Source organism: Benincasa hispida, chromosome 8 (genome assembly GCF_009727055.1).
Source record: "Benincasa hispida cultivar B227 chromosome 8, ASM972705v1, whole genome shotgun sequence".
NCBI lineage: Eukaryota > Viridiplantae > Streptophyta > Magnoliopsida > Cucurbitales > Cucurbitaceae > Benincasa > Benincasa hispida.
The window spans coordinates 41,854,822-41,869,506 of record NC_052356.1 but is presented as its reverse complement, the minus strand read 5'-3'; the positions used below and the strand labels follow the sequence as shown (position 1 = coordinate 41,869,506).

Below are 14,685 nucleotides of genomic sequence, written 5' to 3'. Positions count from 1 at the left end.
AGAGCGCAAGAGGCACTAGGTTGTATTAAATATGTTATTCCAATGTTTTCCAAACAATTTATAGTTAGGCAGTAAATGCCACAAAAGGGTTGATAATTGTTGCCGTCACACTCCCTTCTAAATTAAATGGGTAATCTGGAAGTGGGTGTTTTGTAATTATCGACTAAGAACGTATGAAATTATCTATATGCTCCTCATGATTTTAGTAAATGTAAAATTAAGATCATCTATATACAATGATACTCTTACACATGTTAGGACTCTTTCTCCCTCCTTCATACTTGCACTTGTACTCCTATGATTGCATTCAACCAATTTACATGCTAGGTCTCTTCCTTCTTCCCTTGTGCTTGTGCTCATCCTCTCTTGCTTGCACTTGCATTCAATTAACAAGAGTACTCTTATACGTTAGAACTCTTTCCTCATTCTCTCATGGTTATTCTTCACTCTCTCACTCATGTTGATCCTCTAGTTCTCTCATTCGCACTTATCGATTTAAACCTTCATTAATCATGGGTAGTGTGATTCTTTCTTTTTTTCGACAATATGTAGATTGAAAACTCAAATTTTGATGTAGAAGTTGATAGTACAAGCACTATGCTCATTTTGGCAGCTCATTTAATTTTTAATTAACCAAATTACTTATATCCTAATTCTCCCCAAGCATCTTTTATAATCAAATTATATTATATATCTAATATATCATAATAATCATCCACTAACATGATCAAGAGTTCTCTCTAAGCCTCTTTTATAAATATATTATTCTTCAAATGCACAGCTAAAAATACATCATGAAGATGAGATCATTTGAAACCTCAACAAAAAGGGAGTTTTTAATGTTAAAAGTGCTTATTTTTTTGGTTTAAAATTGAATAAATTGAATGATTCTTGCTCCTCTCCCCTCTGGCGATGGTGATGCTTTTAGGAGTCGTTTGATTAGAGGTTTTCTGCATGAGAATTGGTACATACATCCAAATTCTATGCTTGTTTCACAATTTTTAAGAATAAGCTATTCCCAAGCATTCTCATTTCCTAACTAGGTTTTCTATTCCCTCCTAAAACTGTGGTTTTTCTTTTCCCTCTCCATCTATTTTTATTTTATATATAATTTCACTTTATATATAGTTAATTAATTGAGTAGTTAATATTAATTTAATACATATAAATATTTATTTTAATAAATCAATAATAATGTATTAAAATATTTACTTAATTATTTTCACAATAAAATTTTATTAAACGAATGCAATTACTTTTTTGTACGTAATTTAATAATATATTAGTCAACAAAATCTTAAATATATTTAATTAGTAAACTAGTATTAGTTAAATTTAATTAGTACAAAAAACTATATTTCAATAATAATAATTTATTACTTTATTATTTTTTAATAACCAAGTAATTATTTTTTAGAATAATTTTAATTTGATCATTCATTATAAACATGTAATCATTATTGATTAGTTAATTACTTATTGTTATTAATTTGTATTACTTCATTCGTTATTAGCACATCATGTTTACAAAAATTTTTTTTAGTATTCTTTATTAATATATCATATTTTATTTTATTTTTTACTTTTTATATAATATATTGTTTATTAAAATATATTTTCTTATATTATTTAACTTAAATTAAAATTACTAATGTTGGACTTAATTAATTATAAAAATGATTTAGTATTAGATTATAATTAGTATGATGTTTATTAAATATATAAGTTAGATAATTTTAATTATAAATTGTCAAATATTTATGATTAAAATTATTATCGATGGATAATTAATCAATATTTTTATTGATATATTGAAGGTTGTTTATTGGTTAATTTATTAATCAATTACAATTATAAAAGATTATGCTTAATTTCATAAATGGAATATAAACATAACTTTTATTTATAAAATTCTGATAATATCCTCATGCACAACCAAACACAGTCATATTTGATTCTCAAACATCTAATTCTCCATCATCTCAATCCTACTCATCCTCTTTATTATCAGGCATCTATAAAACATTAAATCAAATAACCCCTCAAAGGTCAGGGCAATCCTTTTGGAAGGCCAAAACCCCTCATAAACCTAAAACATGCGGTTGGAAAATTATTCACGATATTTTTCCAACTAAAGTTAATCGGGCCAAAAAAATTGTCCTACATGACCCTTCCCAATAATATCAGTACTCTTTATGACGACAGGGCTTTGTGGAGTTATCAAGATTTATGACGACAGGGATTTGTGGAGTTATCAAGATTGACTCTTTGAACAGGTTTCTTCTCTTGAGTGGAATAAAGTTGTGATCATTGTCGGGCAAATTTGAGAGGCAAATAATAAGATGTTCCAGTTTCAAACTGTTGATGTTGAATCCATCGGTGAATCAATTGACCGTCATATGCACGAGAGACAAGATGGCAAAGGAAAAGTCAGTCAGTCTACTTATGGCGATTTGTATCGAGATGGAGAGTGTAGTCCAAATTCTTCATTCAAATCTCTTAGTGGAATTTGATTGTTTAAAGGTGATTAATCTACTTAATAACGTGAGAATGATATCACTAAGGTCTCTTTCTTTATTGGCGAGGCTAAAAATTGGACTAATATAATGGGGGTTATTTCTTTATCTCATTCAAAATGAGCTAGTGCATTCTCTTGCATCTAGAGTTTTAGAGCATGAGTCTTCTTATTTCTATACTCCCTACCTCGAGCGGTTGTCGAAATTTGTGGCTCATGATGTATCCCTCTAGTTTGGTTTATTTTGTTGGCTTATAATGTTGTTCTAAAAGAAATAATCACCGTCATCTATTAACATAAATAAAAAAATATATATAAAAAATTCTTAAGCTCATTTTAGATAGTATAGATATAGATAGTTGTTGATAAAAAAAAAACATGAAAGAAAGGATAGAAGAGAGGGAAAAAAGTAACTACAGATTCCATTTGCAACCATTTATAATTAAAAATAGTCTTATTTAATTTGTACCTTTGGGTTATTTTATTTTATTATTTTTTTTAATTTTTGGATCTTTTTAACTTTTCTTTTCCAATTTTATATTCTCCATCGTTTTTTTTCTAAATATAATTAGTAACTTAATTTTAACTTTTCGCTTTATCTTTCTTTTCTTTGGTTGTCTTTTTCCAATTTTGGTTTTTGTATCTCTTATTCTTCTATTAATTTTCTAATTTTAAATTCATACATATCATTTCACTGAAATATACATAACATTTTATAGAATAAATAAAATACAAATCATTTTGTTTTTCTTTGACGCAAATGTTATTTTCAAAATGTCAAAGAGATGGTTTCTCTTAGAGACTAAAATTTTTAAAGAAAAAAGGAAATTAAATGTTTTAAGAACATTGAATCATGTCAAAATAGAATTTTAAGAATTCATAATTTTTTTTTTGATTAAGAGGTAGTATTGTTATCTGCAAACTTAAATTTTTTATTCCAATTACATCCAATGTAAATTAATAAAAATGCTCATGAACTTTAATCTTTGTGTAAAACATGCTCCTAAAGTTTAAGAAGTTTAAAAAATACTCTTAAACTTCCAAAATGAGTTAAAAAAATATGTGCGTAGTTTTGGATAGAAGCCATTAAAGTTTTGTTTAAAAAACAAACTTTCAAAATTTTAAAGAATACCCTTTTAACTTAAAAAAAAAAAGTTTAGAAATGTCTCAACCATTGATATTTGAACAAAAAACATTGATTGAAAAGAACCAATTTTAAAATCATACATAAATGAAAGTGTGTAATTTTATTCATTTATTTATTTTAGATAAATAAGTGTGAAATAGTTAACAAAAAGGAGTAAGAGTTTTTCTATCTTCTTATATTTTTAAATTTTATTCAAATATTTAATTTAAACTTTTTAATTATATGTTTAGTAAAAAATTTTATTTCCCAATTAAATATTATGTCTCAAAATTTTCTACCACATCCAATACATTTCATTTACCTTATAAATTAGCTTGAAACAAGAAATACATAGTTTTAGATATATATTTTTTTAATTATCTCATTTCATAATAAACATTTACTAATTAAACTAAATAAAAAATAAATTCAACCAAAATTAAATTTTGTTGTAAAAAGTAAGCAATAAACATTTTAAAAAAATTATCATGTTATTATCTGGTTGTTAATTAAACAAAAATGTTAAAAGGCAAACTAAATTAATAAATTTGACGAATGTTATATAAAAATAGGTCTCACACTAAATTTAAATTAAAAATTGAATTAGGTTAATAAGAATGATAAGCAAGTTTTTTTATAGAGAGAAAGAGAGAGAAAAGAAAACTGGAACCATAAAATTGGATCAATACTTCCAATTGAAGGAATAATGGTAACATATGTTTAGCTCAATGATCATAAGTTGCAATATAAATGAAAACATATTTGAAATTCCGTAAATACTAATTTCATCAAAAAAAATTATTATTAAAAAAAAAACTTAAATCATTTAATTAAGCCCTTCAAAATAATTTGTTATTGAAAATTATATCAACAATTAAAGATAGAAACATTATTGAAACATAATATTGATAGCATAATACATTATCAATTGATGGTATTAATCTATTTATAACTTGTAAGGCCTAACAAAATTGTTTGTTCATTGTTTATATTTCGTTAACAAAGTAACAAAATGGTTAGGAATGGAGAGAGGCAAAATAAAAGAAAAAGTAACTGAAATTATTTTTGTCCTTCAAATACCTTCATTACAGTTTGGAAACTTTGAATTCTCCCATCAAATTTATTTTGGAACATAAAAAACTAGATACCTAAATAACCAATGAACAAAGGCTCTAATTTACAGCAACAAATCAAACATACCAATTTCTGATGAATGAGACTTTATTTTCTGCAACTACAAAATTGTCATAGATTTTAGGCAAGGTTAGTCTGGCCTAAGCGGGGCAAGTAAAAAACCACTCTGATCATATTTCAAGTTGACGGTGGAGTTGTCCAATGCAAGGGCAACGGGCCAATATCATATATGATCTCTCGATGGCAAGACCATACAAGTTTGATGGCTTCTGGGGTTCCAATACCTGCACCCCTCGGATCTCCTGCAGGTCCAAACCTATACAAAAAAATTTCTTTATTGAATATCAATACAATAATCCCATGTTCAAAAAGAGAAAATAGGTCGTTAAAATTTACCAATGGTTCTGCGGAGCTCCCGTTGTTCTTGCTCGCAAACCTGCATATGTCGTTCCATTCACAGTGTTGCCAATAACTTCCTGCAAAATCCACAGCTTACTATAACCTATAATGCCTAATATAGTAGTACCAATAAGTTTATGTTTTTATTCACGATAAGACATTTCCTCAAGTTTAAATATGCAAATAAAAAAGATGTGTGAATTTTGAGTAGTAGTAACCAATATGAATGACCATCTATCAAAGAACAAATAATTATAGTTTCGTTTATATAAGACAATTAACCCGGCATTGTTGGTTGGAGAAATTCTTTCTATAAAAGATTTTAGGTAGAGAATCTATCAAACTCACTTGCATAAAAAGAGGGTCATTTGAAACAATAGCGGCTGTTAGATGAGCATGCATTCGCTCAAGAGCATCCAATACACCTGAAAGTTGATCTCTCTTATATTCCGTAATAATCTGCAAACACCAACAACAAACTGATTTTAAAAACTGCTTATTTATTCATTTTAAAAAGCAAGTAGAACTTAAACTAAGTCATTTCATAATTTTTTAGGTAAAAAAACAAAGAAAAGACTATCTATCATTCTCATAACATATTTATAAACTTACAAGTTACATCTACTTACAAAAATTTGACTTAGAAAACTTTCAGAACCTTTTTTTCTTCCTATTTACCTGGAATGGTCCAAAAATTTCCTTAGTCACAAGCTCATAATTCTCATCTTTCATCATTTCTTCAAGTGGAATATATAATGCAGTTGGCTTTATAGCACCATATATGGGTGGAATGGAATGGTTTTTTAGAGGTTCACCTCCAAAGAGTAACTTTGCCCCTGGTATCTTGAGCAATTTATTCACGTGATCTAAAATCATTTCATTTGTGAACTACATCAAACAACAAACAATTACTAGACGATTATGTATGCTAACAATATGAATTGAAACAATGAGGGTAGTATTACGGTAAGAACTGGGCCAATTGTTAAGTCGGTCAAATTTCTTCTCTCCGCAAGATTCTTTATCTTCGAAATAAGTGAAGTTGTTGACCAATTCTATTGTCATGCGACAAAATGATATCGTTAGAAAAGATATTGAACTTGGAGAATTGCTATCAATCCCAATAAGATGAGATTAAAAAATAGACTAACAATAAGATAATACAAAACAAATGTTTAGATATAGTAAGCGAAGCAAGACTAAAAGTAAAGCATTAAACCTCATGCATGAACAATATCGACTGTGCCGAGCACTTCTGGCCACTACAAGCATATGCATCTTGATCACAAACCCATGCAACATAGTCTTCCTGCAATTTAGTAACCACAAAAAATAAGAAATGAAATTGATATTTTATACCAGCATTGTAGAAATGATATGACATGCGATGGAGCTAATGACCTCTCGAACATCTGGTCCTAAGATTTTCCAATCAAAACCTGCATCTTCCAATTTAATCCGGCCCTTCAAATCAACGGCCAACTTATCTGCCACCCTTGAGCTACCGGTAAAAAGAGTCATGGATGGATTTGACTATAAAATTCATAGAAAACACTTAGGCCATAAATCTAACAGGTTGCACCATCAATTTATTCATTCTAACAGTAATTGTAATTCAAATAAAAAAGAACAAAAGAAAAGAGTTTTTTTTTTTAACCATGACATATTTCCAAGTACTACTATACAACAACATTCGAGATATTATATATAGATAGATTGATAACAAGAGCATATTAAGATAAACAAAATATAAAGTATCTACAAGATCAAAGTCTATTATGATAAAATGGTCAGAATATTGTTGAGACAATAAAACCTTCAAAGCACGAGAGCTAAACCACAACATTTCGCATCAACAATAAAATATTTAAGTTATAAGGATCAACATAAGTTTATAAATTTACCTCAATCAATAACTTGTTCATTGTCTTCCCATCACAATTTATAAAATCTAGATCTTCCGGAGGCAGCCCACAATGGTGAAGCAATCGAATCATTTGCTCCATGACTATGCTAACCTACAAAATATTAAGAATTTTTTTTGTAGTTATTTTATTTATAAGTTAAAATTAAAATATATTAATTTATGAGTATACCCTTTCCCCACTCATGAACAACAACAATACCAACCAATTTCCCCACTCATGAACAACAACAATACCAACCAATTACCTTGCTATCGACTTTTAAAACAGGTTTGTTGCCCATGTAAAGTGCACCCATCAACTGAAGTACAGGAATTTCCAATGGAAAGTTGAAAGGAGTGACAATTGCAACCTGCAAATGTTTTTGCAATTGTTTACAATTTATTGAGCAGAAATATAAAATCGAAAAAGCAATACACAATCAAGAAAAATAAGGACATGAAATATATGAGTATTTGAACTCTATCTTGAAAATTACTTAACATTACTTAATATAGACAAACCCTATCCGGCCTAAGAAAAGCTAGGCTAACCTAGTTATTTACTACTTTAATTTTGCATCTCTTAATTATGTTATTTTTATATTCACCTTTATGCATTTTATGAATATTTCATCATTTTTGCTATAATAGGGTTGCTTAAACATCTTGAGACTTCGGTAGAAAATGTGATTCTCTCAAACTTGTGTATTTCAAGTATATGATCAAAATATCTAGTGTACATACAATAATGAAAAGAGATAAAATAACTAACAATTTTTTTAAAAAAATAAAAAAAATAGAGAGTCATCTAAGTTTTCTTACGGGACCATAAGGCCAACGGAAACCATGACTTTGTTGTCCAAGATGATCTCCTGGTACTGCAAAGGACCTTGCTAGGAAGCGAACCTGTAAATAAACAAAACAATAACAAAAAGTCAACAAACTCTTCACATGAATTACTCATTGAACCTGTATATAAATGAAACAAATAACGATTAGTAAACAAACTCTTCACACGAATTACTTGATAGGAAGCGTTCTATGTGACAAAACTCCAATTGGTTTCATTAAGTATTAACTAATGGTTTTAAGTACATTTCATTCCTTGGAGTGTGAATAGAGATCATATCACAAGCATTATAAAAAAATAGGTAGTTACAACTTACAAACAAGATCATTAAATCATGAAATGACTCCTTAAATCATATTTTTAAAATTCTAATAAATACAATATTCATAAGATTCATCTTACACACATATATATATACACAAACAACTCCAAACACAAATTAAAGCATGTGATGAAGATGAAGGGAGACTTACACAAGTGTATGGTATCCTAAATTTCCTCACTCGTCCATAGGAGTCTTAGAAGGGTCTCTATAGTTTTTTTCAAGTCAAATTTCTCAAGCATTATGTTTGAAAGAACGACTTTAAAGGGGCTGTTATTTATAAAAAGTTTGTGCCTGTCCAAGACCCAAACTTTAGAGACATCTATGATTTTCCTATAAAGTTTAGTTCACTAGACCTAATCTAACATGATCATCCCTTGGGGCTACAAAAACCATTGACCAACTACTTTCATTAAACCTTACCTGATCGCCAGAGAAGTTCCGTAGAAATTTAACAGAAACATTTACTTCAGCACAAGCTTGCTGATAACTTTTGGGAGAAACTCTTTGAATTAACCTCGTGAAGAAGTCAGTTACCTGCAAACCATGTTTTGTTTGCGTAAACTATTGTAATAAGAATGTCGCTTATGTACAAAAGGCAAGAGAAGCAAGAAAATAATGACAAAAAAAAAGTAAAACAATTAAATGTTCGTCACACCTCTGGCTTGGAAAGCATGTCGGCAGCCTTGGAAGATATGTCTCCATACAACAGATATCTGCAAATATGACAGCATGTAATAGAATATTAATGTCAAATTAACAATCTAGCACAATCAAAGGAACAATGAAAGAAAAAATAGAGTGAAACTAAGGAAAATAATCTACAAAGTGGTTTATAAGAACCTCTCAGGTGATTTAAAAGGATTGTGTAAGCCATGTTTGGGGCACTTGGTCAGACTCTTCACAAATGGCTGCAAAAGCAATCCATCAAGTTAAACAAGCAGATTTTTAAAGAAATGAGCACTTATTAGAAGCAGGACATCAAGGATGAGTTGTTTTAAGCATGAGAAAATAATAATTCCACCGCCTAAAACCAAGATCGTTCATTAGTGGCAGTACCTGAATCTCGGTTTCATTGACTTCGGCAACTCTAATAAATGGTTCTCCATTTAAAGGATCTACAATAGTATTCCAACCGGAAGATCCAATCCATTTACCCTGCACTAAAATAAACACAAGTTGTGCCAACATTCCTTTTCTTACGCAATGAAGAAGTTTAAGCAGAATTAAGGTTCAGTCACATATACAGTATCTAACGTTAATTTTAGTATAAGATAACAAATAAAACAATGAATAAACAACAGTTATTGAGCATTGCAGCTTGGAAAAGATATTACAGCAACTTTACTCACCCAAGTTGTGAACATCTCCTGGCTTAGAACCTGATAGTTGATCCACTTCTACCGTAGAGAAAACAAAAGAATGAATTGTTCTGCTTTCAGAAGAGGAAAAGACATAGATTACAACATGAAGGATCCCAAAAAAAATAAATAAATAATTGTTTATTCTAAACTGTAATCACAAGAACAAAGTAGGGGATTCAGGTATCATTTTCGAATAACAAACTTTCACATTTTCTTTATATAGATTTGATTTGGATTAAAACGATTTGTCAGTTCGAGGATGAAAATCAGAACTGGGGAAAGGTGCAACCAAAAAGAATCTAATTTACAGTAATTCTAATATCTTAATCAAATTCAGAACCTAGAGTTTTCCATTCCAATACAGTCCAAACAACCCCATAATTCTTTTATTTTATATTTGTGAGTGTCCGACTAATTTCACGAGACAACCATTTCAAAGCAACTCCAATATTAAATTCTAATTAGATAGTCATCATGGATTAAACCCCACCTCCAAAACAATCTCATGATCATTTTTCAATGAGAAATAAATGCATTAAGAAATGGAGAACTAAATCCCACCATCAACAGCAGTGAAGTTTTCGGAAAAAAGAAACAGATATGGGTTTTCCAAGCTACACATTTCTGCATAAAAAATGATAGATCGATCTTACCTGAAAAAGTTAAAGCCGGCGGTGGAGGTGCGAAGGAATGGTGAGTGAACATTCCGTCGGAGGAGTAACCGAGATAAAACCGGCGCCATGATTCAGGGCAAAACTCAAAACAGAGATGAATTATTGGGAAGAAATGGGATGAAGCGCAAAAGGAAAGAGGATTTCTTCACTTGGAGTTACTGTCACAGGGAGAGATGGAGGCCAGGCCACTCGCTGATTCCCTAATTCGAGTTTTTGGGTATAATTTCTTTTCAGCTTTTCAACTGAAATTAAAGTACAAATTTGTTTTTTGTTTTAAAAGGAAAATATGGATCGAATCAAAGAATTAAGATCCAATCACTGGTCTTATCTTTCTCCTACAAATACGTGTCTGACTTTTATTTCATTTGAAATTATCTAATGGCCTCATAAAATCTAATTTTTAGGACATTCAAACAAATGACAGCCTAATCAAATTTAACACGTGGACTCATTTTTTATGATTCAATCCCTATATTTTAAATTCCATTACATTTGGGTATTTTTAATAAATCTTAAAATTAGTTTTTCTTTATAAGAAGAAACTGATATTTATTAATATTTTCTTTATAAATTTGTAAGAACATATTCACGTGATATCTTCTTTTTATGGGAATTAGTGTTCTCAATAGGAGTGCAACAAAAACCGAATAACCAAACCAAAAAGTATAAAATTAATCTTTGTAGTTAGATTGGTTTGGTTTTTAATATAAAATTAGACATATTTATTTTGTATTTTAGAGAAAATCAAAAAGTATTAATTTGGATCGATTTTTTATTTGAATAAAATAACCAAACTAAACGAGGGTATAACCAAATCCTTGAAATAAACTCTAACTTAGGTATCTTCTATTATTTTAATTATTATGGTGAATATATATTTGTTGTTTAGAAAAAAAAGACCAATTATTATGGTGTTTATATATTTTTTATTTAAAAAATGCTACAAAAATAAAAATATCAAGGTTCAATCTATAAAAAAATTGATTTTAATTTAAAATTAGCAAAAAGAACGAATTTAAAACAAAATAAAAATAAAAATAAAAATTTTGAAGAAAAAACAAAAAAAAATATTAAAAATCGAGAACTAACCCGATAATAAAACCAAGTCAAATAAAAATCAATCTATTTATTTGATTATTTATTGGACATTGGTTTGGATTTCTTCTTTGTAAAACTATTGGTTTGGTTCTCATTGGCTCTAAAATAGATAGAACCAAACCGACTATCACCCCTAGTTCTCAATTAACCAAATTTCATAACAATCAGCTTTCAAGAAACTTATAAATTTTAACAAAAATGTTGAGTATACAATGACCAAAATTAGACATAGTTGAAAGTAGGAAATAAAATAAAACCCAAAATACATGGATCAAAATAGTATTTTAACTTTTCTCATGGTATAAATTTGATAAATTACAAGCTTAGTCCTTGAACGTTTTCAAACTTTTGTCTTTTGGTCACGTACTTTAAATTTATCTAGTAAATCTATCAATTCTCAATTTTATGTCTAATGTATCTATATCGTGTTTGAAATTTGTTAAAATTAACTAATAACTATATATAAATTAAAAATTTATGTCTATAGTACAATCCTATGTTATCGAATTAGTGCTTAGTATTTGTTGATTTTAACAGATATTGGATAGGTCAAAGATATATTAAACACATAGTTAACTTATCAAATAATTTTATAAATTTAAGAATATTAATATATATATATATATATATATATAAATCACATCCATCCATAAAAGTGGAAGACATTCAAATTTGTAGCTGGTTAGAAACGTAATTTATATTTGTTTAAAAAATAATATTATAATATTTGTAAATTGTAACCACACTATCTAGGGACTAAAATTAACCTTTATGTGGATAAAATATAACTCAACTCAAGTTAAAAGGAAATAGATCAAAATCATCGTTTTAAAAACAATAACACCAAAATTGAAAGATACGGACTAATGTCATAGATATTTAAACTTAATAATTTGATTTCTCATCATCCCTCCTCTTACACGTGGTAAAAAAAAAAAACATATCAAATATTAAATTGACGGTTAAATTACAAATTACGATTTTATTATTATCTAGTTGGTATCTAAGCTTTTAAATTTAAAAATTTACTATTTAAATTATATATATATATTTTTAATTCACATATCTACCCAACACAAAATTTAAAGTTTTAGAATACACCAAACACAAATGTCAAATTTATAATTTAATATATCAATAAAATTTAATAAAATTAATATGGTAATAATCTATTAGATACAAAGTAATACATGATTTATTAGATATTTTAAAAATTCTTATCTTAAATCGATACAAACTTTAAAACTTTATCACTAAATATGAATTTAACCTAAAATATTGATGCTTCTTTTGTATCGAACCATCGGAACTTGGGCTAATAGTAAATGGGTTGTATGTAAAGATGATCTTATAATGGACCGGGTCATAACAAAGATTTGTATTTGATTAATGTTCAAATTTTTCATTATTTACAAGAATTTCTATTTTTTTTAAAAAAATTATAATAAAATTAGGACTCATTTATCTCTAATCAAGAATTTTTTAAAATAGGAAACTCAAATGTCACACGCTTTTTAAGAAAATGTAATTATTTTTTAAATATTCTCAAATAAACAAAAATATCAACAAAATATTAAAATGCGTAGAAACCCTCTCGAGAAGCCAAAACGACAAACCCTCGAAGACGCCGAACGTCAAACCCTCGCTCCCTCTCGATTCCAATTTCGGCGACAAGAAGAAGGGATTCCGGCGACAAAACGATTCCAATTGCAGCGACTAAAGGAATCCGGCGACTAAAGGATTTCGGCGACAAGAAGACGAAAGGATTCCAGTTACAGCGGCCACAAACCAATTATGGCGACTAAATTTCTGTAAGTTTCTTGCCTCTATTTCGGCCGATGTTCGATAAACCCCCATCCATTTAGAATGTATTTTTCTTGAGTTCGGGAAACAAAGTCAGGAAAAACCCGGCCCGTCAACGCCAACTCCGCCGCCTTCCCATACCCTACGATCCTTGGCAGCCTCTGCAGAGTCCCCAGATCCGCCGTAATCGCCAATTTAACCTCCCTCCCCCGATGCACCCTATCAATTTGCATATTGGACCCATGTTTCTTGAATTTCAGTTAAATAGGAGTATATACCAAAACACACACCGTATATTATAACATATATGAACGTATCATTTTGAAAACCCAATGTATGTGTATGTCAGTTTACTTTTCTTTAAAATTTCAGCAAGTATACGGTATTAAAATACATGGTTTTATATGTACTGATTACGCCATTTCTTAATCAATTTAAAGGTTTATATCCTAAGTTTTCTATCAAATAAATTGATTATATGAAATATATTGGAATATATATAATGGATTTGAAGGAAATCTAACCGGAGAGAAACGTGAGTAGAAGCAAGATCGACCTCATTTCCATATTTCATTAATTTAAGTTTTATAGTAAAACATATGTATTTACATAAATTATAGCATGCAATAAATAAAGGAAAAACTTTAGAAATCAAGAAAGTAAAAGTTGTGGGTTTTGTTTGAATTTTCAGGAAGAAAAGAGGAGAAGAGAGGAGGAGGAGGAGAGGGAAGAAAAGAATCTGTAAATTTTTTCCATAGAGCTCTCATAGAGAATTAAGGAAAAATGAATCTTCAATCGCATCATTCTTTCTCAATGGGGAGGGAGTTGTTCCGCTTTAATTATTTAAATTAAATTAGTAAATAGTAATAATATATATATATAATAATTGCTTTATTATATATATATACATTATATCAAATATAACATATAGTCTATAATTTTATATTGCATCAAATACAATATAACTTATAGATTTATTTTTTTTCAACAATACATGACATTTATATAAATCACATTTATATTAAATTCATATATATTGATATTTAAATCATATTCAAATATTTAATTCCTCTTTAACTTATTTATAGTATTTAATATAAATCATATATATATTAAATTTAATTACATGAATCTTATTCATATATTAAGTATTTAAGTCATATTCAAATTTCTCTCGTATTATCTTATATTATAATATATCAGAAGCATTATATTTTATATTTCATATATTCAATTTAATTAATTATATTATCATATATTAATCAATTTCCTTAATTAATTTGAACACTTCAAATTAATTTAATAATTCTCAATTAGATAAACAGGGGACCTTATGATCTAGTAGATTGAAGCTTCAACGGTACTCGGATAATTAATTATAATTAATTAAACTCTTTAATTAAATTATCCAATATTTGTTAACTGTCGGTCATTACATAAAAGATCGACAGTTGCACTATTCGCATTACAGATAAATTTCTGTGTCCATTGGAT

The 14,685-nt window shown here is 28.5% G+C and overlaps 1 protein-coding gene across 3 annotated transcripts; it reads right to left on the bottom strand.

Moving 5' to 3' along the window:
- Positions 1–4,679: 4,679 nt before the first annotated feature.
- Positions 4,680–10,575, bottom strand: LOC120083554 (probable aldehyde dehydrogenase). 3 transcript variants are annotated; one of them, XM_039039363.1, is made up of 16 exons: positions 10,270–10,574; positions 9,605–9,684; positions 9,312–9,410; positions 9,096–9,163; positions 8,911–8,968; positions 8,676–8,789; positions 7,903–7,986; positions 7,347–7,451; positions 7,079–7,192; positions 6,576–6,707; positions 6,394–6,483; positions 6,140–6,229; positions 5,853–6,062; positions 5,523–5,633; positions 5,172–5,251; positions 4,680–5,091 (listed from the first exon to the last, which is right to left on the bottom strand). In XM_039039363.1, exons 2-16 carry the CDS (start codon positions 9,617–9,619, stop codon positions 4,953–4,955), a joined length of 1,509 nt encoding a protein of 502 aa, XP_038895291.1. In that variant the 5' UTR covers positions 9,620–9,684; positions 10,270–10,574; the 3' UTR covers positions 4,680–4,952. The 3 variants fall into 3 exon arrangements, with proteins under 3 accessions (XP_038895291.1, XP_038895288.1, XP_038895290.1); XM_039039360.1 differs by having other exon boundaries at positions 9,312–9,415; positions 10,270–10,573; XM_039039362.1 differs by lacking the exon at positions 6,576–6,707 and having other exon boundaries at positions 9,312–9,415; positions 10,270–10,575.
- Positions 10,576–14,685: the final 4,110 nt, after the last annotated feature.

Bases quoted from the DNA above. Each gene is read 5' to 3' on its own strand.
- LOC120083554 (XM_039039360.1), bottom strand. From the start codon at position 10,358: ATGGCGCCGGTTTTATCTCGGTTACTCCTCCGACGGAATGTTCACTCA. The intron at 5,634-5,852 runs GTAAATAGGAAG...TGGTGTTTGCAG, and splicing joins AAATTTTTGGACCATTCCAG to ATTATTACGGAATATAAGAG. The intron at 5,092-5,171 runs GTAAATTTTAAC...TTTTTTGTATAG, and splicing joins GGAGCTCCGCAGAACCATTG to GTTTGGACCTGCAGGAGATC.